The 20,710-nt window shown below is 44.3% G+C and overlaps 1 protein-coding gene across 9 annotated transcripts in view; it reads left to right on the plus strand.

The window, feature by feature from the left end:
• DYSF (dysferlin) overlaps window positions 1-18,916 on the plus strand; it is a 203,515-nt gene extending 184,599 nt beyond the window's left edge. For all 9 annotated transcript variants that reach the window (XM_069977165.1, XM_069977169.1, XM_069977161.1 and 6 more), the window contains 9 exons: window positions 2,214-2,353; window positions 3,758-3,846; window positions 7,383-7,478; window positions 8,723-8,864; window positions 10,487-10,586; window positions 13,090-13,268; window positions 14,091-14,200; window positions 14,995-15,142; window positions 18,475-18,916. In XM_069977165.1, coding sequence (XP_069833266.1) covers window positions 2,214-2,353; window positions 3,758-3,846; window positions 7,383-7,478; window positions 8,723-8,864; window positions 10,487-10,586; window positions 13,090-13,268; window positions 14,091-14,200; window positions 14,995-15,142; window positions 18,475-18,513 — 1,043 coding nt within the window. In that variant the 3' untranslated portion in view covers window positions 18,514-18,916. The remainder of the gene's footprint in view (window positions 1-2,213; window positions 2,354-3,757; window positions 3,847-7,382; window positions 7,479-8,722; window positions 8,865-10,486; window positions 10,587-13,089; window positions 13,269-14,090; window positions 14,201-14,994; window positions 15,143-18,474) is intronic.
• The last annotated feature ends 1,794 nt before the right edge of the window (window positions 18,917-20,710 follow it).

Consider the following 20,710-nt stretch of genomic DNA (forward strand, 5'->3'; position numbering starts at 1 on the left):
CTACTACCCCCAATAGTGCCCTACTACTACCACCATCAATACTACTCCTAATACTGCTCTACTACTACCCCCAATAGTGCCTTACTACTACCCCAATACTACTCCTAATACTGCCCTCCTACTACCCCCATACTGCCCTACTACTACTACCCCCAATACTACTCCTAATACTGCTCTACTACTACCCCCAATAGTGCCCTACTACTACCACCATCAATACTACTCCTAATACTGCTCTACTACTACCCCCAATAGTGCCTTACTACTACCCCAATACTACTCCTAATACTGCCCTACTACTACCCCCAGTAGTGCCCTACTACTACCCCCAATACTACTCCTAATATTGCTCTACTACTACCCCCAATAGTGCCCTACTATTACCCCCAATACTACTCCTAATACTGCCCTACTACTACCCCCAATAGTGCCCTACTATTACCCCCAATACTACTCCTAATACTGCTCTACTACTACCCTCAATACTACTCCTAATACTGCCCTACTACTACCCCCAATAGTGCCCTACTACTACCACCATCAATACTACTCCTAATACTGCTCTACTACTACCCCCAATAGTGCCCTACTATTACCCCCAATACTACTCCAAATACTGCTCTACTACCCCCAATACTGCCCTACTACTACCCCCAATACTACTCCCAATACTGCTCTACTACTACCACAAATACTGCCCTACTACTACCCCAATACTACTCCTAATACTGCTCTACTACTACTCCCAATACTGCCCTACTACTACTCCCAATACTGCTCTACTACTACCCCCAATACTGCTCTACTACTACCCCCATACTGCCCTACTACTACCCCCATACTGCCCTACTACTACCCCCAATACTACTCCTAATACTGCTCTACTACTACCCCCAATACTGCTCTACTACTACCCCCAATACTGCTATACTACTACCCCCATACTGCCCTACTACTACCCCCAATACTACTCCTAATACTGCTCTACTACTACCCCAATACTGCTCTACTACTACCCCCAATACTGCTCTACTACTACTACTCCCAATACTACTCTACTACTACCCCTAATACTGCTCTACTACTACCCCCAATACTGCTCTACTACTACCCCCAATACTGCTCTACTACCATTGCTATTATTACCTCCACTCCTGATACTACTACTACTCCCAAAACTGCTACTCCCCTTATCTACTACTACACCCCTCATCTTATATGCTTCTACTATTGCTACACCCCTTATCCACTATGCCTATACTACTACACCCATCAAAAAATAAATAAAAAATATCGAGAAAAGAAAAAACGAGATTTTATTTTTTGCCCACATCACCCCAGCCCTAGGAGATGCTATGTGCTGGGGGCGGGGGGGCATTTAACTATCAGTGGAGATGCTATCTGCTGAGGGGGCAACTATCAGTGGAGATGCTATGTGCTGGGGGGGGGGGGGGAACAGGGGAGATGCTATGTGCTGGGGGGGGGGGGGTAACTATCAGGGGAGCTGCTATCTGCTGAGGGGGCAACTATCAGGGGGCTAGCTAACAGGTGTAAAACCTACAGTGAGATGCCTCCTATATTGGTGGATACTACATACTGGGTGGTGGAGGTAACTACCAGAAGAATTACCTACAGAGGGATACCGACTATATGTACTATGGAGGCACAGAGGGACCTATCTACTATATAGGGCACAGAGGGGTCTTATTTAAGGTCACAGAAGATCACCCCACCTCGAGCAGCGCGCCAACCGCTGACAAAAAAGTATCGGGACCTTAAATTGCTGCTACAATGTTTTAGCATTTGGGGCCCCACCTTCATCTTTGCCCAGGGCCACATTTTGTCTAAAACCGGCCCTGCACAGTGTCCATGGGATATGGCATAACTAAGATACTGTGGGGATCTGAACTATGAAATCCTCTCACAGTGGACAGCCCCCCATATCTCTTATGATTGTGGGGTAGCCCAGTGTACAGCCCCCCCCCCATATCTCTTATGATTGTGGGGTAGCCCAGTGGACAGCCCTCCCCCCACCCCCCATATCTCCTATGATTGCGGGGTATCCCAGTGTACAGCCCTCCCCTCATATCTCCTATGATTGCCCTATTCTGTGGAAAGAGCATAACTTATTAAAATGGGAATACCCTTTAAAGACCAACATATGAACTGTTCCGATCACCCATCATTATATTACCTATTTTTTTTTCCAACAGAGGACAATAAATTCTCCAATCCACATCTGGGACCGCCAGAAGAACGTCTCGCTCTCCACGTCCTACGGAAGCAAGCCCTGGTGTGTGAACACGTCGAGACGAGATCCCTGTACAGCCCCCTGCAGCCTGATATAGAACAGGTATGGACCCATATATATGTGTGTATATATATAATATATATATATATATATATGGCTGCAGGACACAGATGCAGCGGACCTTGTTGTAACGCTCACAAGATCAAAGGCAGCAACCTCTCTATCCGCCTGATAACAAGATGGTTGGAGGCACGGTGAGGAGGTCGGGGCAGGTGCATTGGCACAACATCTGTAACATTCCCCAGCCCTGTATATTTTACAAGCGTCTGTACAGATTTATTACCCCCTCGTAGATTTACTATAATTTTCCTCATTCTTATTACACAATGTTTTCATTCTGTTTCAGCCAAACTAAAAAAAAAAAAAAAAAAAGAGAACAGAATTTAAATTTCAACACTTAAAGTAACTCTCCGGCCGGGGTCTGGCCTTGTCCCGTGTCCTCCATATAATCTGCATATCACTATAGATATATTTTGAGATTTCTAGTTTTGTAAATTATTTAGGTGCAAGGTTTCATCTCTGTATTCTCCGCCCAATGCTGATTATCAGGTGGTATTATTACCTTCTGCTTCACACTGCGCCTTTGCAAACCGTTTTTTTCCCCATCCATTTCATGCAAAAAAACAGATGAATAAACAGATACATTTGTGTGCATCCGTTTTCATGTTTTTCCATTGACTTTCCTTATAAAAAAAAAAAAAAAGATCAATTAACGGATCAAAACGCATCCTCTTTTTTAGCGTACCCAAAAACGTGGTCAACCATGGATGCATTTTGATCCATTTTTTATCCTTTTTTCTTTTAGAATCGAAGTCATTGGAAAAACCGATCAAAATGACTGCACACAAATTTATCATTTTTTTAAATCAGTTTTTTGCATAAAAAATATACTTCAGAGTTGCATGCTTTATTCTTCCATAAGTAGTGTAATGCATGCTTAGGCTATGTTCACGCACAGTATAAAAACAGCCGTTGCTTGTCAACGGCCGCTGTTATACTGGCCGAATACTGGCGGGAGTTTAAATGTTTCTGCTCTGATTCCATTTTGGGTGTGTATGTAAATCAAATTAGCATAGATTTCCATACACACCACGGATGAACAGACTCTATCCATGTGTGCATGGAAGATTAAAATGTGGAACTGCGGCCATTATTAACATGCACATTTTTTTGCACAGCCGCACCTAATAACGGCCGTTGTTGGTGCGACATGTGCATGGAACAGGCAGCATTGCATTGATTTCAATGCAATACCCTCCAGGCTGAAAAGAATGGCCGTTATTCTCATTAAGAACAGAGGCCATTTTTTTCAAAAGTAATCCAGTGTGTGAACATAGCCTAACAGTGTATGCACCAGCAGAATAGTGAGTGCAGCTCTGGAGTTTCTCTACGTGGTGTATACACATATTTATTGTGTTTTTAATCCATGTAACATTGTACTTGCAGGGAAAGGTGCAGATGTGGGTGGACTTATTTCCCAAGTCATTCGGACCTCCGGGCCCGCCATTTAACATAACCCCTAGAAAAGCAAAAAGGTGAGATATATAGCATTGTGTATAGAAAGGACTGTGAAGAATACATGTAGTGAAGCCTTCACTGATAGCATTGGTTATTGACAGATTGGCTTCACACATTGTACTGTATATAGGAGAATAAAAGCAGAAATAACACTAAACCAGTCGCTAATATACAGAATTGCAGCACTCAATGCCAAATTGCTGCTGCAAAAGCAAATAAAATGTTAGGATTCCTAACAATAGAGGCAATATTATATTATAATGACAATCTGCAAGTCTCATCCTGATCTGCAATATGCCGTTCAGTTTTGGAAGCCACACTGTATGAACTGCTGAGAGTCTCCTCCATGGTGCACACTTATTCCTCTACGTTTTAGCGGGTGGCATCAGAGTTGAGCTGTTTGCCAGTAGTACACAAGCAGGACTTCCTCCCTTACTTTACTAGCCAATCACATCACATATTCCTTAGTGCTGAGAGAGTGCACTGAACTGGATGGGGGTTGATTTATACTGAACGTTAACATAGAGTACATTTAGGGGTGATGGGGTTACTGATGGGGTTTCCAGCTTGCAGGTACACAGCCTATGCTTGTAGTCTCTGTGTCTCTCTTGGTCTCCCTCTACTGTACATGATATGGTCCATCTCTACTTCCTTTAATCCAACTTTCTTAAGTTGTTACTAGAGACGAATTTCTCCCAACCACAGACAGGGAACAGCAGATTGCTGGGAAGGGAGACACCTAGTGGCCATGATTTTAGAGCAGTTTTTTCTGGGTTAAAGGGAAGGTGTCACCTACATTTTCTTTTACTGATTAGAGTCAGATACTAAAATTTGTTCTTTTATTCTAATCTGTTTCTATTTTCTGTTTCTAATTTTTGTTATTTTACTATTTGTACTTTGTTGTGGGGGCGGCCATATTGCCTCGGCTGTTCTGAACAGCATTTAGTTACATGCTTTACAGCAAGACTCATAGACATAGACGACAATAGACAGAGTCTTTCACCTTGAGATGAATGTGAAACATTACCGAGCGCGCTCTGCGACCTATGATGAGGTCATTTCACAGGGAGCTGCTGTTGTCTCCTCCATCTCCTGGTGTCACATGACGCTGCAAAGCTGTACAGATCACTGTACAGCAGCCTCCTCTTATTACCACAGACACAATAGGAAGGCTCAACTTAGTTTTAGCCCTGGTGGTGAGAATGAAAACTGCAAGATGTCAGGTTTATTTTATAGATAATGGAAAATTTGAAAAAATGTCCCTGGAAATTCTTAAAAAATGTTTAACATTAAAGCATTATTTATAAAAGTCATTTTCTGATAACACTGTCCCTAAATGAAGTGATTTACAAATATGTAAGGAATCACATAGACTATGTCATGGACGTATTATCACATGGACGATCACATGGAGGGAAGTTGTATGTAATGACAGTGGAAGAAAGACAGCTCCATCATTAGTATAGGGAAGAGTTCTTTACAGTACCAGGAGATAGTATCTTCTAGACAGAATTTTATAAAGTCTAACCCCTTATGGATGGTATAGAGGTATGAATAAGAAGGAAGGAGAATGAGGCTATTATAATCCAGGGTAAATATACAGCTGTCTTTGTGGTGTGAGGTTCAGTGGAGTCGCCCAGTGGTGCCAGGTCCGTTGTTTTCTTGTTTGTTGAATAGATTGGATCTGAGTGAGCCGACTGCCATAGAGGGGGATTGTGGGGGAGGACAATGCAGAATAGGTGGACGCCATATGAGGAAGTTGCTCAATCGATATGATAAGTAACAATCTTGTAAAACCCCATGTGTCATGTTTATCCTTATCCATTACATATGGCACTCCGGTACAAGACCTTTCCCATGGATATATGGTAACCAGCTGTCTTCTAGGGTCAACTAGAGTTTCCATGAGTTTTTATTTGAAGAAAAAAAAATCAATTTCCAGAATTGTACCTCGCCATTACAATGAGAAAGACATATTCAAGCAGATATAGCACGGCTGAACAAAATAGGGCTAAAATAATAATCACATTATGACATAAGGAAAAGAACAGAATAAGTAAGGTCTCAGTCATGTCGTGATTCGGCCTCCCATCTGAGAGAGGAGGACTCCAACATAGACCTCAGGTGGAGGGCTCCAGCTTATGTCTATGCAGCGGGGTACATTGCCCTGTCCCAGAAGGAACCCCGGGGGAAGCTGTGATGGTGTAACTGTCCATGGATGGAGAAGACAGGTATCTGAAGGGAAAAGAGGTGTCTACAGATGATAGAGGTGTTTAGAGGAGGGACAGGGGGAAAGAGGAATCTGGAGGGGATAGAGGAGGAAGCAGGAGCCTGAAGGGGACAGGGTGATCTGGAGGGGACAGAAGAGTCTGAAGATAGATGGACCTGGAGGGCACAGAGGATTCAGCAGAAGTCTGAAGGTGACAGAGGAGTCTGAAGGAGACATATGGATCTGGAGGGGACAGAGTTGTCTGGAGGGGATAAAGGAGGAAGCAGGAGACTGAAGGGGACAGAGGGTTCTGGAGGGGACAGAGGAGTCTAGAGGAGACAGATGGATTTGGAGGGGACAGAGGAGTCTGGAGGAGACATATGGATCTGGAGGGGACAGAGGAGTTTGGGGAAACAGACGTGTAAAGGAGGACAGAGGATTATCGTTGAGGACAGAGGGGACTAGATGGGACAGAGGAGTCTGGAGAAGCCAAGTATCTGGGATAGAGGAATCTGGTTGGGGACAGAGGGGACTAGATGGGACAGAAGAGTCTGGAGGAGCCAAGTATCTGGGATAGAGGAATCTGGTTGGGGACAGAGGGGACTAGATGGGACAGAGGAGTCTGGAGAAGCCAAGTACAGTATCTGGGATAGAGGAATCTGGTTGGGGACAGGGAGGACTGAATGAGACAGAGGAGACAGATATGTTAGGGAGGACAGAGAAATCTGGTTGAGGACTAAGTGGTCTGGAGGGAACAGGAGGTCTGAAAGAAACACATGGATCTGGTGGAAAAAGAGGTGTCGGGGGCACAGAGGTGTCTTGAGGCGATAGAGGAGTCTGGTTGGGAATAAAGGGGTCTGGTTGGGACAGAACATCTGAAGGAGACAGGTATCTTAAGTGGACAGAGGGATTTTGAGGGAAAAGAGGTATCAAAAGAAGGAGAGAAGAGTCTGGAAGAGGGGTCTGGAGTGGGACAAAGGGGTCTTGAGGGGAACAAAGGGGCCTAGAATAGACAATAGACATAATTGTCTGGAAAGGCACAGGTTTCTAGAGTAGACAGTGTTCCTCTCCTCTCTCTTGTGAACAGACACAGGCTTGGCTATCCAGATATATATGGGGAGGATGGGAGGATTGGCCGTTGACTGAAGGTGTACAGACAACTTTACGCCTTTAAATCTGCAGCACCCTTAGGACACTTTGTTGTTTTTTTGGAGGAGTCAGTATTTGATACAATGCTCCTGTGACCACTGTCCAGTTCCTCCTGTCTCTACTATGTTGGTGTAGGAGTTTCTGTTTCACTCTACCCCACGCCATGATTTTTATATTAAAAGTTCTCACCAACAGGTTCTACTTGCGTTGCATCATTTGGAACACAAGAGACGTGATCCTGGATGATGTAAGCGTTACGGGAGAGAAGATGAGTGATATATACGTGAAGAGGTAAGAGGAGTTTTATTACCAGCTTTCATCTTACCCATCTTGTCCCATCATTTAAACATTAATGGCCGAATCCTTAGGAAACCTTGGCAGCCATGAGAACGAAGGGCAGTGACCCCTTCAGTGTGTATCTGCATCACTACATCTAATAGCAATGTGCGGCCGACAGCTAACGATTGTATAAACTGTAATACATTACCTCTCCACATTCCTGGTGTTCTTCTGTTCTCTTCTCTTTTCCCAGCATCGGGAAGAGAGCAGAGCGCAGGAGAAGACCGGGAACGTGGAGAGGTAATGTATTAACAGTTCAGGCCAAGGGCTGCACGGACATTACTAATGATGTCTGTGCAGCCCTTGCTGATCATCGAGCCGTGTAATAGGCTCAGTAAACGCAGATCGGCGCTCGTTTACATTATTGATCAGGCCGTGACCGACCCCTCTAATAGGACCCTAAGAGTTCTGTGGGACTGGATATTCTCTTTAAGCTGTGGTAATTTTTTCCAGTTGCATTCTCATTGGTATTAAGGGGGCAACCACTCCAGTTTACGGGGCAGTTACTTTTTCACCCGAGTGATAAGATTGTTTAATACTGTTACTTCTACTGCATCATACAGTTAGAGATAATCTAACTAGAGATGAGCGAACCGGTCAAAAGTTCACATTTGAATCCTTTTACCTGGAGAAGGTGGATGCAGCCCTTTTCTAGTTACTCCTTTTACTGAATCCACCTTATCCACACAGCGGGATTCAAATGCCGATTGCTTGGGTTCGTAAAAACCCAGACTTTCTGCAAGCTTGTTCATTTCTAGCTGTAACAGATTTCTCTTCAGTCTTATATAACGATGCAAATGACCCATGGCGCCATCTCCATGACAAACCTATGTGAACAAGCCCAACTCCGCTGCATCTGTGGCTCCGATATAACACCCTCCGAGCCTCCGGTGCCCACAACAGTAGCAAGAGAGTTAGAAGAGTGAAATAGGATCCCGGTAACCTCCAGCCTCCCGTCATGAGCCGTATGTTTCTCCGCAGAGTCACCACGCTCCAGAGTCGCTTTGAACTCTCAACATATTGAACTGGTTTATATAACGCCACGGAACGTTATATACACATTCTCCCCGGTATAGGTGCTACCCTTCCAGAGCTCACATGAAAGTAATGCCTTTGTTTCAGTGACATGTTGTGTAAGTTATACAAATATCCTTCCTCTGGAGGTAAACGCGGCTGTCCTGTTCTCCTTCTCCTAGCTGGCTGATAGGCCATGAGGAAAATAAACAGAAAACAGATGTGCACTACAGGTCTATGGGAGGTGAAGGGAATTTTAACTGGCGGTTCGTGTTCCCTTTTGATTATCTTCCTGCGGAGCAGGTCTGCTCAGTGTCTAAGAAGGTAAGACCAACCCTGAAACATGCCAAGCACAAAGCCCGGCTGTCTGACCGTACTGTGAAGTTGTGTCAGCTCTTTGTACGAGGAAACATCATGGTGGAGCCATGGTGGTTGTAAAAGAGGTTCTCCGCTTTGGCGTTCAGTGGTAATAAGCAGATCATAGAGTGATCCCCAGCGATCAGCTCTAATCTGTTGGGAAACCTGTTCAGTTCCTCCACAGCACCACCGCAGGGGAAATTAAGTATTACATGGTGCCCATTCATATTGGTGTGTTGTCTGAAGAAGGGCCCCCATCTATTAACTCAGAAGTCACTTATAGAGTATAAGACAATAAGTTTTGTAAACTGGACGGACCCTTTAAAAAAAATACAGAGTTAAGTTTTCTCCTGTTGACTTTAGTTCTCAATAAGAGATCTTATTATAGTGAGGATATATCCCAAGAAAAGAACAGTCTTGCAGAACTCCCACTCCTCAACCCAGGTCCTTGGATTGTCTTTCAAAAATCAGGACTGTTGGCAAGTAGGCTTTCTCCGCCTTCCCAGCCACATATGAAGCCACCCTACTTCTTCCCCCAGACCATTCCTAGCAAATTCAATCACTTATGATAAAAATGTGTTGTCCCCAACCCAATCACATTAAGCCCCCTCCGGGCAATCTTACACATGACACACCAGGACTTGCCTGCTCGCTTCCCTGCATAGCTCTAGGCTACACTCTCTCACTGCTTTTGAGGCCTCACCCGGCGCACGCACGCTTTATGATAATGTAATGTTCAGTGACAGTATTCCCTAATTTAGATGTACCCTCCATATAGGTAATGCCCCACCCCATCATGTAGACATCTCCCTTGTTGCCCTGATATTTAGTTGCCCCCATGTAGACATCTGCCAGCTGAATGTGCAGATGGCGTCACTCGTGAGCTAGGAGAAGGAAGCAATGGGGAACTACGCCACTTCAGGCAACTCGGTTGTGGTTAGGGGTGGTCCTGGGATGTGGTTAGGGATGGTCCTGGGATGGGGGCGGATGTAGTTCTATGACACAGAGCAGCACATTCAGCTTTTTTTTTTTTTTTGGGGGGGGGGGGGGATTGAGGAACCCCCTATGAGTCATGGGCTCCTGGGCAGCCGCCTACCTTGCCCAATGGGAAAGACAGCTATGGGGGGGGGGGAGGGGGATTTTTTTTAAGGATCGGTGTATTCATATGTCAGTCGTAAAAAGCCCCACTTACCTCACCTGATTTAGTGCATATACCTACATTGTACTTTGCAGATCAGAGGAGGTTTATCAGAAGAGGCTGTCTCTCCATGTCACACTGACTTCTCTCAGCCCATATAGAAATAGTAATAAAAAAATAGTAAAAAAAAAATTATATATATATATATATATATATATTTTTTTTTTTTTTAATATATATATATATATATATATATATATATATATATATATATAATATCTCATGGTATATGGTTTATGTGGTGGCCTACTGTGTCTTATCGTGTAGTTAGAAATCAAGTATTGGTAGCCTGTGTACCCAGAACTTTCCTAGGGTGATGCTTCTTTTCTGCTGAATAAGATGTGAGAGTGATGTGCCCTATATATACATGATATATGCCTTTCTCCTACAGGAACATTTCTGGAGCCCGGACAAGACTGAGAGTAAAATCCCCCCTTTCCTCATCCTACAGATATGGGACAATGATAAGTTCTCCTTTGACGACTATTTAGGTAAGAAGCAGCAGAAGAGTAAAACAGGCAGCGATGTAACGGGGGAAGGAGACAGGGCAGCAGACACAGCTGCAGATATACTGTACATGCTTACCGACAAGGTCTCTAGCCTTTATAGTCCTAATATATGTTACACATACTGTATGTACTTCTGTTACGGGGAAATGAAGGTATATCTGCAACCTGGAGTAGCATCCGCTGGGGGGGGGGATGGGGCCTCTGCCCTCACTATACTGTATAGGGCGATGGATGGGGCCTCTGCCCTCACTGTACTGTATAGGGGGATGGATGGGGCCTCTGCCCTTACTATACTATATAGGGGGATGGATGGGGCCTCTGCCCTCACTGTATTGTATAGAGGGATGGATGGGGCCTCAGCCCTCACTGTATTGTATAGGGATATGGATGGGGCCTCAGCCCTCACTGTACTGTACTCCAGCCAGGACCCCCTGTTTTATATTTTATTTTTGTGGGGGAAGAGGTGGGTGAAAATAATGACATCCGCTTACTGTACCTCCCTGGCTTCAGCGCTGCTGCCTGCATCGAGCTGCTCCGGTTCCTGGTCTCCACCCACTTCCTGGTCTGACATATGAAGAACAATGGACCCGGCACTCACCAATAGATGCTTGAAGAGTTCATTGTACAATCGCCGATTCACAGAAGAATACAAATAACACAGGACATGTTTCGCCTATAACAAAAAGCTTTCCTCAGCTGCTAACCATTGACTGCTTCCTGTTCTGAGACTGGACTTGAGACGTGATGTGGACAGGTCCTCTCAGCCACTCAGTGGCTGTAACAGTATCTCACCTCCATTGAGTCACATCTCAGAACAGGAAGCGGCCAGAGACCATGGGGCACAGTAGCTGGGTGCAGGCAGCAGTGCTGGAGGCGAGGAGGCAAGTGGATGTATTTGTTTTTAGCCACCCCCTACCCGGCAATTGCGGAAAAAGGAGTCCCAGTTGGAGTACCCCTTTAACACAAGTATATTACAGCCCAGCTTATATTATGGACGAACACCTTGGCCCAACCATAGCTCTAGTGAACAGACCTGACAGCATCATGGATCCTTACCAGTTCAGGTCATTGAACCAATGGTTGGGTTGGGATACAGGTTGTAACATGGACACAAAACTGAATCCATAATATGCTCATGTGATTATCATGTGGACGGTCAAGGCAAGTGGGAAGTCAAAGACTGAAAGGGCTTATCCAGCGCTACAAAAACATGGCCACTTTACCCCCTGCTGTTGTCTCCAGTTCAGGTGCGGTTTGCAATTAAGCTCCATTTACTTCAATGGAACTGAGTTACAAAACCCCACCCAATCTGGAGACAACAGTAGGGGGGAAAGTGGCCATGTTTTTGTAGCGCTGGATAACCCATTTAAAGTCCCAAGGAAGGAACAACATTTCGGGAGAGCAATGTTCCTATATACATGGGAGTGCGTATAAATTTATTATAGTTTTCACCTTTGTCCCCCGGCAGAGAACACATAAAAGTTTCATAGTATCGGCAGTACACGTGTTAAGAAACTTTATTACGCCACACTTCTTAGATCTATATTCGGAGGCCATCTTGTTTTATTCACGACGGGACTCTTTAGAAATGAGGGCAGGGGTGTTTTGATCCAACGTCCTTTTATCTGCCGTCTCCCGGATAATGGAAGCGATTGTATTCCATATACAAAGCCCATTACACAGCGTTCCAGTATGACATCAACAAGGAGCCCGGTTTCCTTTAACACTGGGCAGAGGAGAGGGCTGTGTGATTGAACGAGGCTCCAGAGGTACACAACGTGTGGCTTTTGCTGACAGAAGCTTCTTTAATGGCTTAGCCAACTTTTCTTACGCTATGACCATTGCCTACCATGAAAAAGACAGGCATTTTTATGGGAAGCCATGTCGACGGGATCCAGCGCACATCTGGTTTATGTATAGCAGCTTATGTGAAGTTGCTTTGAGATCGTACCAAGAAATCAGCGCAGGAACAATATCAAATGTTAATTCCAAGCTAAAGTGATTGTAATTGAGGTTTCTCTAAACAATGGCATCACCGCTCCCGCTGCCTCCTTCCCTTTTATCCTTCCCTGAGCCAGAGCAATCTCAATGTCCGGAAGCTGGAGCTGCTTTCTGCCATGGAGGAGAAAGAGGGATAAGGGTGGTGAAATCAGGGATGAGCAGGAGGATATACGCAGTGCAGAGGGGCCCCAAATGGTTGTCTCGAGTCTGTGCCACCACTACCTACCAACTTGGATTGGCACATGGAATTTCTAGAAGACCAGGTTGACCACTGTTACGGCTATTCCTATACCTTTTTATGACTTTATAGGTTAAAAATATGCCAAAGGGTGATGGGGCCTTTGTCCTACTGGTGAGTATGTCCTTGGTATGGTCAATTTATGGTCCTTGGTATAGTTCATTGTATGGTAGTCTTACCTACCTATTTGTGTCCTGTGTCCTTGTGTCTTACAAGGAATACATAGATCTGTCTTAATCCATCTAGGTTCTGTACAGCTGGATCTGAACCGGATGCCGAAACCTGCCAAGACGGCAGAAAAATGTATCCTGGACATGCTGGACGAGTCCATTAATAATGGCAAAGTTGTGTCTCTATTCGAGCAGAAGACAGTGAAGGGCTGGTGGCCCTGTGCGGGTATGGAGGGTGACGAGAAGATTCTCGCTGTAAGGATCTCATCATAACATAATAATAGACTGTATAAAGTAATTCCTAGTTGATAGGAAGGGATCATCCCTTTCTCCATTACATACCGTAGCAACATAGTTAATAAGGTTGAAAGAAGACAAGAGTCCATCAGGTTCAACCTAGAGAAACCCTACTGTGTTCATTTAGCGGAAGGCAAAAACCCATATGTGGCATTAGTCAGAAGCAAGGAGCAAACATTTCTTTGGAAGACCCAAATATCCATGGATTACATGGGAGGCCTATTAACTTCTATAGCAACTATGTAATGCCTCATTCAGCCTGTGGTGACGCTGCAGAGAAATGTGATACTAGTTACTGATTTCCCACAGCAATTACATGTGATTAATGGAGGAGCCTGGAAGTAAGAAGCCATGTTATCATCTCTAGAGATGATTGAACATCAGAAAAACCTAGGTTTGATCGAACTCAAACATTTCTGAACCTTTCTCATTAGATTGCTGATGCCTTCCCGGTCCATGGGGAAGGAGGAGCGTGCCCGGGGACGACCTGGAATTCCAGGCGGTACTCGGGCACGCTCCTCCTTCCCGACGAACCGGGAAGACATCAGCAATCTAATGCGAAAGGTTCGGGAATGTTTGAGTTCAATCGAACCTAGGATTTTCCGATGTTCGATCATCTCTAATCATCTCAACCTTAATTATTGGCTAGTCATGATATCAACTCATTGCTGTAATCTGTGATTATTATAATGTTCAATATCTAGCAGCATAGTGGTTGTCACATACAATGACTGAGTATCATTCCGTCTTCTGCCACCATTTATATCCACTGTCTTTCAGGGAAAGATAGAAATGACCTTAGAGATTGTCAGTGAGCAAGACAATGAAGAGCGGCCAGCTGGGCATGGCCGAGATGAACCGAATATGAACCCCAGGCTAGAAGACCCCAAGTAAGATCAATCACATTGCAGACTATGACATGTATCGATAAACAAGTCTATGATCTTGTGTAGAGATGAGCAAACCGGTTTCGGGTTTGAGTCGATCTGAACACGAAAGTTCGGTGTTTGATTAGCAGGGGCTGCTGAATTTGGATAAAGCTCTAAGGGTTGTCTGGAAAACATGGATACAGCCAATGACTATATCCATGATTTCCACATAGCCTTAGGGCTTTATCCAAGTTCAGCAGCCACCGCTAATCAAATGCCAAAAGTTCAGGTTCGGATCGACTCGAGCATGCTCCAGGTTCGCTCATCTCTACTCTTGCGTTGTCTGGTGTTTATACATCCTATAGTCCCTTCATTCTTGGCAATGGCGGAGGTCAGAGATCTTCTTCCACCATTAATCTTCTATTCTCAAATTAAATTGTTGGTCCTCTCAGAAGAGGTAAGAGGGGGTACCCTTCCTGGGACCAGTATCAAATTTTCAGGGGACTATACGCTGGCCATACACTTTCAATAACTGACAGACGGACGTCAGCTGTCTCTCCAGCGCACCGGAGAGGTAAGCCACAGAGAGAGAGGTCTCGTGAAATGCGGGTTCTGCCAACTGAAATCTATCAGGACCTTTAGACAGATTTTTACTCTTAAGGGCTGACATTGATAAGATAGAAAATGTATATTTTTTTTTACATGGGACACATGGAGTATTAATCAAATAAATATTGATTGCTTATATTAACACATTAATGCCCATCCTATAGTGCCCATACCTGTAAATAATATATGGTGCAATCTGGTTTCAGGCGCCCAGAGACGTCATTCTTCTGGTTTACATCTCCATACAAGACCCTGAAGTATATCCTGTGGAGACGATACAGATGTCTCATCCTTGTCATCCTTATTGCCTTCATTCTGCTGCTGTTTCTTGGAGTCTTCTTGTACTCGTTCCCGGTAAGATGCCACGGTCGATCCTTCTAAGATGTCACGGTCGTCAGGGTGCAATGAGAAGCGAGTACCAACCATCAACCTGCCAATACTTTAGACCAGGAGATTGCAGTTGAACTGAGCATGTGTGACCATCTTAGTGGCCTAGGAGGGTCGAAACCAAGGGCAACAGGGCAAAACAAAGAAGACGCATAGGGGATAAATTAGTACATATGAAATTTAATTTCACATAATGCATCAGTTTAGACCTGTTTAACATTGTGGGACAATCCCTTTAAGTGGTCCTTCTAGACATAGGGAAAGCCACAGGACTCTTGAACTACCCAGGAATAAAGCATTTCATCCCCTATTATTTATTTTTGTATTTCGACCATGACCATGTGTCTAACGAAATCATCGGGTGCTCCGACTGTAACAACAGTGTCAGAACCTTTTGGTTAGATAAAGTAGACTGTCCTAGTCTTGAGACCATGAAAAGAAAAAGTAAAGTTGGTGGAGGGGGGGCGGGGGGCTTGGATCTATGGCTGAAGATGCTCAAGGGAAAGATGAGGGCCAATACTAATATTCAGGTGGCAATCTCCTGGTCTATTAGTAACATAAAATCATCTATAGAACACAGATATTAGGTCTGGATTGGAGCCCAGATATTTTATTATATATTAAAGAAGGAATGTGGGCTGCTGCCAGATACCTCTGTTCCTACCAGACACCTGTGGCAGCAGCTTGTCTCCCCTAGCAGCAAAGAGATCAAGCTTGTTAAAATCCAACTTTCCCTACCCTTCTCCCCCCCGCCATTTGGTATAGTTGTAGAATTGGAGCCACCATACATGCTAGATGGTTGGCCAATCCTGCAGAAATTGGAAGGTTCGGCCAAAATTATCCTTATGTGTATGGCCAGGATTCCTCATTGTATATACTGGTGATATACAGATGCACTATTCTTCCATATCATATTTCACATGTGGTGTCGTGTATTTTCGGTTTATTATTTAGCTCTGTTACCTTCTACAGTAATGGGCTATTTCAGACGTCTGTATCTGAACAGATCAGCACATCTTCTCCTGTTCATCTGCAGATTCGTTGTTGCCTCCTGTCTTACTCACTAGATGGAGCTTGGAAACCGGACATTAGATGTGAATCATTTATATTCTGTATATTACTGTATCTGATGTGAAATCCACAAGCACATGTCCTTACTGTGTTACTGTGTGACAGATGAGGCCATGCTCTGTATAAGACATATGCAGTAACCTGGGGTTGCTAGGTGTTGTTAGTAGTGGGCTAGGTGCTGGGGTGTACCAACTAGGCACTTGGCACAGTGGCCGGGAGAGGTATGCCCACCCCAGGTATAACACTATAGACAAAACAAAGGGCGACAGCGCTCCATAGCGAGGATCAGAAGGACAAGGTGCAAAGGGATTAGGGGTGCACGGCAACCCTCACCTGGTATGGTTGTGCAAATGCGGAGGCACAACACTCCTAAGCATGAAATTCAAGGACCGCAGCCACTCCCGATATCCAAAAGGAACGGACGAACAGAAAACCTCCAACACCAAACTACACGGATTGTGGGGCGCAGGTCCAACAGTCTACCATCTCCTGATCCTACAGTAGGTCAGCCAATCTTCCTTTCCGCCTCTGCAACAGCTTTACCACATTAGCAGTCTGAGTCTTGCTAGACGGGAAATATGGGACCACAAGGGGGCGGGGCAGGAAATGTCACTGCTTCTTTAGCACATTGTTAGGACAATGCTATTCCGTCCTGAACGTCTTGCTTGTGTCTGAGCGAAGTGCCAGGAAAGTTAGTTTGTTTGTTTGTTTGTTTTTTTGCTGCATGTTAATAATTACGAGTAATAAAGGCGATAAAATTGTTCAGTAAGAGGGGAAAAGACCGAAGCTCTTTTACCAAAGTTAAGATCTTAACTTTGGTAAAGGAGCTTCGGACTTTTCCCCTCTTGCTGAACAATTTTATCGCCTTTATTACTCGTAATTATTACCATGCAGCAAAAAAACAAACAAACAAACAAACAAACTTTCCTGCCACTTCGCTCAGACACAAGCAAGACGTTCAGGACGGAATAGCATTGTCCTAACAATGTGCTAAAGAAGCAGTGACATTTCCTGCCCCGCCCCCTTGTGGTCCCATACTTACCGTCTAGCAAGACTCAGACTGCTAATGTGGTAAAGCTGTTGCAGAGGCGGAAAGGAAGATTGGCTGACCTACTGTAGGATCAGGAGATGGTAGACTGTTGGACCTGCGCCCCACAATCCGTGTAGTTTGGTGTTGGAGGTTTTCTGTTCGTCCGTTCCAGGTATAACACTGGCTTTGTAAAGGTACTTAAACAGGATCGGTTTACTTAGAAAGATCTTCAGTGCAATACAGCTTATACATTTGAGGATAGGGTGCAATAAATAATCACAAAAATAGAACACTCCTTTCTCTTAGTGGACAACACAGGGTAGTTGGCTTGGGTGCTTGATGTATCTGTCGTAAGTGTTGTGTAGAATGAGGCTAAGGGGCCGTCTTGGGGCCTTGTCTAATAGTACAGAACTCTGCTAGGGCAACTTGTACTATAAGTTAGTGACTTGCTTGAAGAATCTCGTACTCACAGTTTAGAACAGACATATACTGCCTTCTGCCAGAAGAGCACACAGAGTATCAGGTCTGGTAATACAAGGTTCCCCGAGAAGGTCGAGCAGGAATCAACGGAGTTCATCGGCTTACTTGCACTTTGCTCCACTACAGACAAATCCCTAACTTGTATTGTCCGGACTATTTTTAGAAGGAAGTTACTCCAGGCGTAGACCAGGCATCCCAGGTGACAGTTACCCCCCCCCCCCCCCTTCTCTGTGGGTTTAACACTGCATACTTGTCATCAGAAGTCTCTGAAAAGAATCAGTAATCTCTTGTCCCTGTCCAGGGCCCTGGCCTTGGGCCAGGCCCGGTTGTAAGCTTCATCAGGAACACTATCTCTTTGTCTGTCTCTTTCACCACCATCCATTAAAGAAAAACCCTCCCTCCAGGAACCCCCTGACTTAAATAGGGGTGACCGGGACTAACCACCTATTGGTGGGGAAAGTTCTGGAAGGAATAGGTGTTAGTGGCTGATAGGTGGTGTAGTGTGAGGCAGGTAGTCAGCTATGGTATGCGACAAGCTGCCAGTGTACTGGTGAATTATGATTTAAACATAACTTAGATCACTCTATAGATGAGTCATGGACATCACAGCATCCTGTCTTTGGTTATGTAGGCTTCCGTCTGCCATAAGGTCCTTGCTGGCTACTAGGCCCCCTCTGGTTCAGACTTATTCTTATACAATTTTTTTTTTCTTTTCCAGAACTATGCTGCTATGAAACTGGTGAGACCATACAGCTAACCTACTGCAGGATAAGCGCAAGCTGATCGATACTGTGTACAACCTGGAACCTCAGTCCTGGAAACCATATGCGACTGCTGTGCAGAATGTGTCATAGACACAGACCATGTAGCTTCTATATCAGGATTGATATCATGACGTGATGTCCGTCTATAACCGAGCAAGGTCAACACAACCATAGAAGTACCTGCGTCAATATATGTGTGACCAGGATGAATGTATTGTGCACAAGCATCTCCAAGAAACCCATTATATATTCTACACTATAATTTACTAAGATGGCAAAGCTAGAAATACTGCATGGGGAAGTGCAGATAGAAGCTCCTAGGCTTTGAAGGAAAATCTGAACTTTGGTCCTTCATCTACTTGCTGACATCTTCTACGTACAGTATATAGATTATATATATATATATATATATATATATATATATATAAAAAAAAAAAAAAAAAAAAAATATATATATATATATATATATATATAATATAGTGTGTATAGGGAAAGAACTCCATCAAGCATGGCTCTGGTATTGTTCCTCATTGAGTCTTTGGGGCATATGCAACTTTTCCAGGCCTCCATGCTATTGTGTTGTACCATTAGTCTCCATTTTAAGAATCCAAAATTTAAGTTACAAAAAAACTTGTATCATTAAGTTGAAGTCTTTGATCCTGTTAAAGATGGAAAATGGTAGGGGTAGCTATAGGGGTAGTAGCTCCAGGTCTCCCAATCTTACCTCTATGAGATACCAGAAGAATTATGTTGGTTTTGGCCTCTCAAGGTTTATGGACTTGGTAGAGATGCCAGACCACTGTAGACCATTGAGGATCATGACTGATATGGAGAATCACAGTTGACGTAACACTGAGCCAATCTCCACCTCTGCTCGGAATTTTTTCATCTAAATATATTTCTTTAAAAAAAATCTTATTAACAAAGCAGCAAGAGATATTGGCCAACCATAACACTCTCCTTCCACCAGTTCATTCAATTCTGCCTTGAGCCAAAGACCGGAGTAACTTGAGACTGGTCATGATGGACGCAATGGTCAACAATACTATGGAAAACACCAAAGCTGTCGGGCAGTGGAAACCATTGCACCTTAAGTTACTTCCATTCTGTGTTAGTAACCAGATGTTCTGTAGATGTACAGTCACGTATAGGGATGGCTTTTGGCTCATTGAGCATCCACTAGTTGACGTTTCCTCACTTGCTATTATTATAGATATGAATGTACTATCGATCAATTCCAAAAGATATAGAACCTGTTTCTCCATCCTCCAGATTTTATATTTTTTCACTGTACCTTATCAGCTCTGCCATGTGTAACTCTTAATATATATATATATATATATATATATATATATATATATATATATATGTGTGTATAATATACATTTTTACTTGCCTTATACATATGTTTTGAATGTAGTGATGCAGTTTGCAGTGTTTCACTCGCTTTCAGCTACTATGGCTGTTATCTCAGGAAGGGATTGTAATCTTCTGATTATTAGTATACTTTGGATCAGGGGCGTAGCTAGGGGTTCAGCCTAGGGGGGGCGAGTGAGTCTAAGTGGGCCCCCAACCATTGTTACCCATAGGAAATCTCAGCAGGTGACACGGATTTCTGAATAATATAGGGAATATTCTTCTACATTTCTTATAGTGAATAAGGATAAAGAGCAGTGTAAGAGGCTTCTACATCTGAAATATAGAACCACAAAAAAAGTAAAAGGGCTTAAAGGGGTTGTCCGGCGATAAAAAATTATTCACAGAATAACACACATTACAAAGTTATACAACTTTGTAATGTATGTTATGTCTGTGAATGGCCCCCTTCCCCGTGTTTCCCCCCACCCACGCTAGACTTGGAAGTGTGGTGCATTATACTCACCGCATCTCGTGTCGTCCACGGTCTCCGATCCTCAGCAGTGAAGTCTTCTTCGGGAGGCCAGCGGAACTTCCCGAGTGCCGGCCGCCCTCTGCAGCGTCATCCGAAGCTCAGCCGCGATTGGCTGAGCATAACTGTGCTCAGCCAATCGCGGCTGATGACGCGGCCACGTCATCAGCTGCTCAGCCGCGATTGGCTGAGCACAGTTATGCTCAGCCAATCGCGGCTGAGCTTCGGATGACGCTGCAGAGGGCGGCCGGCACTCGGGATGATCCGCTGGCCTCCCGAAGAAGACTTCACTGCTGAGGATC

The sequence above is a fragment of the Dendropsophus ebraccatus genome, chromosome 7 (assembly GCF_027789765.1).
Source record: "Dendropsophus ebraccatus isolate aDenEbr1 chromosome 7, aDenEbr1.pat, whole genome shotgun sequence".
Classification (NCBI taxonomy): domain Eukaryota; kingdom Metazoa; phylum Chordata; class Amphibia; order Anura; family Hylidae; genus Dendropsophus; species Dendropsophus ebraccatus.